The 5,885-nt window shown below is 33.5% G+C and overlaps 1 protein-coding gene across 2 annotated transcripts in view; it reads left to right on the top strand.

Annotated features, from left to right (window-relative positions):
* The window catches only part of LOC118738657 (transcription factor AP-2-epsilon), a gene marked incomplete at its 5' end in the record, with an annotated part of 341,438 nt that extends 336,455 nt beyond the window's left edge, over nucleotides 1-4,983 (top strand). For both annotated transcript variants that reach the window (XM_036469563.1, XM_036469562.1), the window contains 2 exon segments: nucleotides 3,588-3,755; nucleotides 3,814-4,983. In XM_036469563.1, the coding sequence (XP_036325456.1) occupies nucleotides 3,588-3,755; nucleotides 3,814-3,924 (279 nt within the window).
* Nucleotides 4,984-5,885: the final 902 nt, after the last annotated feature.

Raw genomic sequence — 5,885 nt, 5'->3', positions numbered from 1 at the left:
TTTTGTTATCGCTATTCATCGATTTTGTTATCGTTATTTTTCGATGTTGTTATCGATATTTAGCGACTTTGTTGGCGCTATTTATCGATTTTGTTATTGATATTTATCGATTTTGTTATCGTTTCTTATCGATTTTGTTATCGATGTTTTTCGATTTTGTTATCGATATTTTTCGATTTTGTTATCGATGGTTTTCGATTTTGTTATCGATATTTATTGATTTTGTTATCTATACTTATCGATTTTGTTATCGGTATTTATCGGTTTTGTTATCGATATTTATCGATTTTGTTATCGATATCTATCGATTTTGTTATCGATATTTATCGATTTTGTTATTGATATTTATAGATTTTTTTATCGATAATTATCGATTTTGTTATCGATATCTATCGGGTTTGTTATCGGTATTTATCGATTTAGTTATCGATATATTTATCGATTTTGTTGTCGATATTTATCGATATTGCTATTGATATTTATCGATAAAAAAATAAAACCTTAAACTTATAACATTATAATAACAAACCTATCGTTTTATGTACAATTTCCAACCAATAAAATACATATCGGGGGCTTAGATTCAATACAACCTATCCGAAATTCATCGACGATTTAACTGCCATCGATGATATTGATGCTGACCACGTATGTATATCGTTTGTTAGAAAAATTTGTTATTGAATTGCATAGTTCAAATTAACATTAGTGATGACAGCTAAGCACCAAATGGGTTCAACATCGGAAAGTAGCTTTTCTGAAAATTGCAGGTAGATTGTATTGAATATAAGCCCTCGATATATTGATTATGACTACGGTGACCATCCGTTCTGTTTTTTGCAGGACCGTACTGTTTTTAAAAGGTCGGTCCTTCGTAGTTTTTCAAATTTGAAAAACCTGAAAATGTACTTATTTTATCCAAGTGTCCTGCATTTGTCCCGCATTTTATTCGTTTTAAAATTATTTAAAATTATGGATGGATTTAAAAAAAAAGTGTTTTTTGGTACTTTTCGTAGCTTTTCTTCAATATCTCATGAAAAAATCTGCAAATTAACGTAAGCGACTTACAGCTCGAAGGGTTTTGATGTGCCTCTTACCAAAATATAGTATAACTTGTGGCGACTTCAATGAAAATTATTAGTGCTACAGGCGAAAAAATTGAGATTTTCAATCAAATACGCAGTTTCATTTGATTATGTTTTTTCATTATTTAAAAAATTCGATAAAGAAGATATATCATTACAGTAAACTTTGAGCCAAAGATAATGAGAATCGGATTAGAAATGTAGATGCTATGGAGCGCAATCTGCACAAATTATATATTTTTGTAAAGGGCATTTTGTAACTCGTCATTTACGTCGATTCATTACGTCGATTTTTGACAAATAACTGCGAAAAGTACCAAAAAAAAACAAAAAAAGAAGGGTATTGTTTTCGTTTTGAACGACTTTTAATTATAATATGTTTTACTATACTTTTATAAATATGCATGTAAAAAAAGATTATTGTCAATGAAGAAAACGTGATTCATTTTTAAAGTTTAAAATGTATTAAGAATTTAGAATCATAAATACTCTTTTGATATTTTTATACTACGTAAATATATGCAGGCATATTGTTCAAAAATTGTCCTTCATTTTGAATCCATATTTATGGTCACCGTAATTATGACACAACTTAGATATGTAACGTAAGTTTCACTTCTACAGTGTGGCCCAGGCGCACTTACTCCTTTTTTTATTTAACATGGCGGTGTCATATTGTATGTCAATTGTCCGCTCCTGCATCAGCACGCTACCAGTATAAATACTAGTAGCATCATACCAGTTGATGAGATAGTCTGCCAATTCATGCCCCGTGAAAAGCATAAGTGTGCCTTTTTGCTCACCACGCTCCAGCAGTCACAATGGCCGACAGAGCAAAGCACTCGCGTGGTAAGCCTGAGGTCCCAGGCTCAAATGCTGGCTCAGGGAAATTTTTTTATTTTCTATTTTTTATTTTATTTTTATTTGTTATAAATTTATTTTTTTGTTTAGGCTGTTTATTGTAATTTTCAAATTTAATAAAAAAAATATTTTTGTTTAATTTCTTTGTTTTTATAGCTCAAGCATTTCTTCCTAAAAGTTTTTTTGCAATGCAATTAGATTTTCAAATTTGTTATTTATTTATAAATTGAATAAATTATTTTTGCTTTAATTTATTTAACTTTAAAAATCTTAACCACCTCCAAGCGGCCTCGAACCTGCGATTTCAGAACCAGAACCAGTAGTCTTCACGTAACGCCACAGCCGACATTTGTAAGAAAAGCAATTAATTGCGTTTTATTTTGGCTTTGGCAATTCAAAGGCAGATGTCGCTGATCGCCTAAGTTCTTCGAAATTGTCGAGTTGGTAGGCACATACTAGTTAATGAACTAGTATTTTTTCTAACTGGTTTGGCTTTTCACTGCAGGGAGATTTCAGAACCAGAATCGGTAGTCTTAACTCGACGCCGCAGCCGAAATTTGTGATGAAAGCAATTTACCGCATTTTAGTTTTGGTTGTGGCTATTCAAAGACAGATGTCGCTGATCGCATAAGTTGTTCGAAATCGCCGAAATGGTAGGACGTCGCTTTAGCGCATAATAGTTAATGAACTAGTATTTATACTGGCTGGTTTGGCATTTCACTGCGGAGAACTGGTATAATTATAGTCCATGACGAACTGGTATGACTTCCGCATTTAATACCAGTTTTCGAAGTAAAATTTCTACCAACTAGTTTACTTTTTACTATGATGAACTGGTATAATTATTGTTCATAACGAACTGCTATGACTTTTATCCTTTATAATAGTTCATGAACTGGAATTTGTTCATACTTTATATATAGAGAGATTCTGAAAACAAAATTGCATTTAAAAATTAGTATAGTACCTGAGGTGAAGGTTGCATAATAAAAACATGAATTTTCCGGAAAATATGATTAAAAGTTGGGCTTGAAATCACTGCGAAATGTATAACGCGCTCTGGACTCAGCGGAACAATAAATAATTTACTTACTAATTTTGTTTACTTTTTTTATTTACTTTTCCCTGATATCATTATATACTAAGATATGCTCATTTCACTTTTTGAATTAATCCGCGAATTCCGGGCCAAATACCCCACCGTGCATCGCCTCAAAAATAGAAAAAAGTATAAGGAGCGGCGAGCAAAGCGTCGTATATGTTTCAATGGAAGAGCGCGTAGTGAAAAGAGCAGAGCATACATATGTATGTACATACACGTTTGTAATTGAAGCTTTGTTCCATGCTAGCTCTTCGCATTGCTCGCCGCTCCACTATGTTTTTAGCTTTAAGGCCAGTATGCAGCTCTCAAGAAAACAGTCAAGAAAAAAATTGCCATTATTTCGTGTTTGTGTCCAAGGAATTTGGACATCTGATACCTCACAGCCTGTGACAGCCTGTTGCCTCACTCTTTCCTCAAGAATATATGGAATTTTTGCTTTCCTTGATAGCTGCATACTGGCCTTAAGAATTTGGATCTTATAAGCATTTTATTGTGAATGTTTTTTCCGCCGCTACTTTAATGATACGTTTTATTTACAGATAACAAAGGAACTTATGCAAGTGCTAAGCCAAGATCGCACTACGCAATATGGTACCAGATCCCAACATTTTCTAGAGCCGTCAATGCAACGTCACTTAACACACTTCTCTTTGATTACCCATGGATTTGGATCCCCAGCCATTATGGCCGTATTGCACGCATTCCAGGTAAATCTAAATTTTTGACATTATGAATTAAGCTTCTAAACAAATCTTTTATTTTCAGACTTTTCTTAATGAATCACTAAATTATTTAGACAAATTATACCCCTCAAATAGTGGTGGCATGGTATCTTCTTCTCTTGACAAGAATAAACTCGATAGTGATAAGAAATGATAGAATAAACTTGCTTTATTTTATTAAAAGAACGTTTTAAACGAAGTTAAATATACAAGCTTTTATTACAGAAAGAGTTTAGTATGTTTCGTAAAGAAATATATACGGCCTATGTATGTATGTGAGCAGTTTATATTTAAAATATAATTTTAAGATTATATCGGCGCTTGGCGTTCAATATCTCTTATACCGCAAACTGAATATCACGTATGTATGTATGTATTTATTTATGTAAAACAAAGTACGAAATTTTCACAAAAGAGCAACGACATTGATAACACTGTAGGGAAACTAAAATGATAAAAAAGCGTTGAAACATGTAAGCTTAATTGTGAGTCGTAGATTACGGATCTGCATACCGCTTTCTAGATAAGATCGCGTACGATAGTGCGTATGAGTAACATTATTTCCACACGAGAAATATTTTTCATTATTTCAGAACTTGAGATTTTCCTTACAGCGTAATTAAAACTTGTGAAGGATGTTTTAACTTTAAAAGTGAGCTTCTATCTACAATAATTATACAGTGCTACAAAAATAAAAACGGAATACACCCGATATATAAGATAGAGCAAGTTGTAAGTAGGGTCGAATACAACATACAAATAGGTTTCTTGTAGTCCTTGAACCTTTCATTTTTTCATCCGTTATTTTCGTACTTAATGCACTAATCCATTGAATTAAATTAGGGTACGGTATTAATTTAGGACTCAATTCCTCAGTTAATAGTAGTAGTATTTACTACCTACATAATCGACACAATTTCTTTTTTTTTTCGTTTAAATTGGAGACCATAGCAAGATGTACTCACATCCAAGACAACATGTCAGAAGAGCCAAAAATACAGACAGTAACCAACAAAGAATACACAAGACCATCCAGGGATGCCAACTCATTTCATCTTTCTCGGAATTTTTAGAAGCCAATATAATTCTAGTGGGTAAAAATTACAGTCGAATTTTGATTTTTTTTTTTTGCTAGGGCCTCTCGCACTTCCTTCCACTCGGCTCACTTGAATTTATATATTATCATTATTTAATATTAGCTAATGAAAATAAAATATCATCTATTAATAAATTAATAAATATTTTCTTTATTTAATATGTACATATATTTAAATGAATATAAGTAAAATTAAAAACTGCGACTTGGAGCAAATAGTTATTTAAAAATTTCGAGCTAGTTCGTTCCATCAAGTCAATGATCTAGTACATTGAACTACCTAGCGCGTGAACTTCCCAACTCTTCTGGCAAGACGAATTAAATTCACCTTGATTGCTGATATCAATGTTCTTATAGTGTTGCTAATGCGGAATTGGCAGAGTTGGAATTTTACAAAAAGTATTCTGCACTCTAGGTAAGTTCTTTAATGATTTAAAATTAAATAGTCAAAATTCCCCGCAAAATTCAGCTCATTCCCCGATTTTCCGCGACGCGAAAAATTCCCCGCAAATCAAAGAATTTCCCGCAAGTTGACATCGCTGACTGTATCATTCATCAATAAGCTTTGTGCGCAAAACATGGGCGATTGGTGATAATGGGCGTAGTTCCCAAAAATAATGAACCTTATATCTTCGCAGGCATTAAATAAACGAAGGTTTGAGGCTTATACGTGGCTTTCAAAATTGGTGGTTTTTATAGATATGCGCCAGTATTTCAATGATTTGAACGTAAAGCGAAGAAGTAGTCGGATTTCAGCGATCCCGAAAGAACAACTGGTACGATGAGGAGGGTCAGGAAGCTGCATAGAAAAAAGATTCCGCCTACAGGGCCACGATGCGATCGGGCGCAACGCGAGGGAAGCGAGACGTACTTGCCCCAATAAGAAGAGAGAGGCCGAAAATGCTAGCCGACAGGAAGAATGCCTGAAAATTTTACCAGAGAGTTAGGCGACTTACGGAAGGTTTCAAGACCAGGGCGTACTCCTGTAAGAACAACAATGGCGACCTAGTAGCCAATGT

This window comes from Rhagoletis pomonella, unplaced genomic scaffold, assembly GCF_013731165.1.
Source record: "Rhagoletis pomonella isolate Grant_MI unplaced genomic scaffold, Rhpom_1.0 Rhpom_scaffold_00005, whole genome shotgun sequence".
In the NCBI taxonomy this organism is placed as follows: Eukaryota; Metazoa; Arthropoda; class Insecta; order Diptera; family Tephritidae; genus Rhagoletis; species Rhagoletis pomonella.
This window is presented reverse-complemented; position numbering and strand designations above follow the sequence as displayed.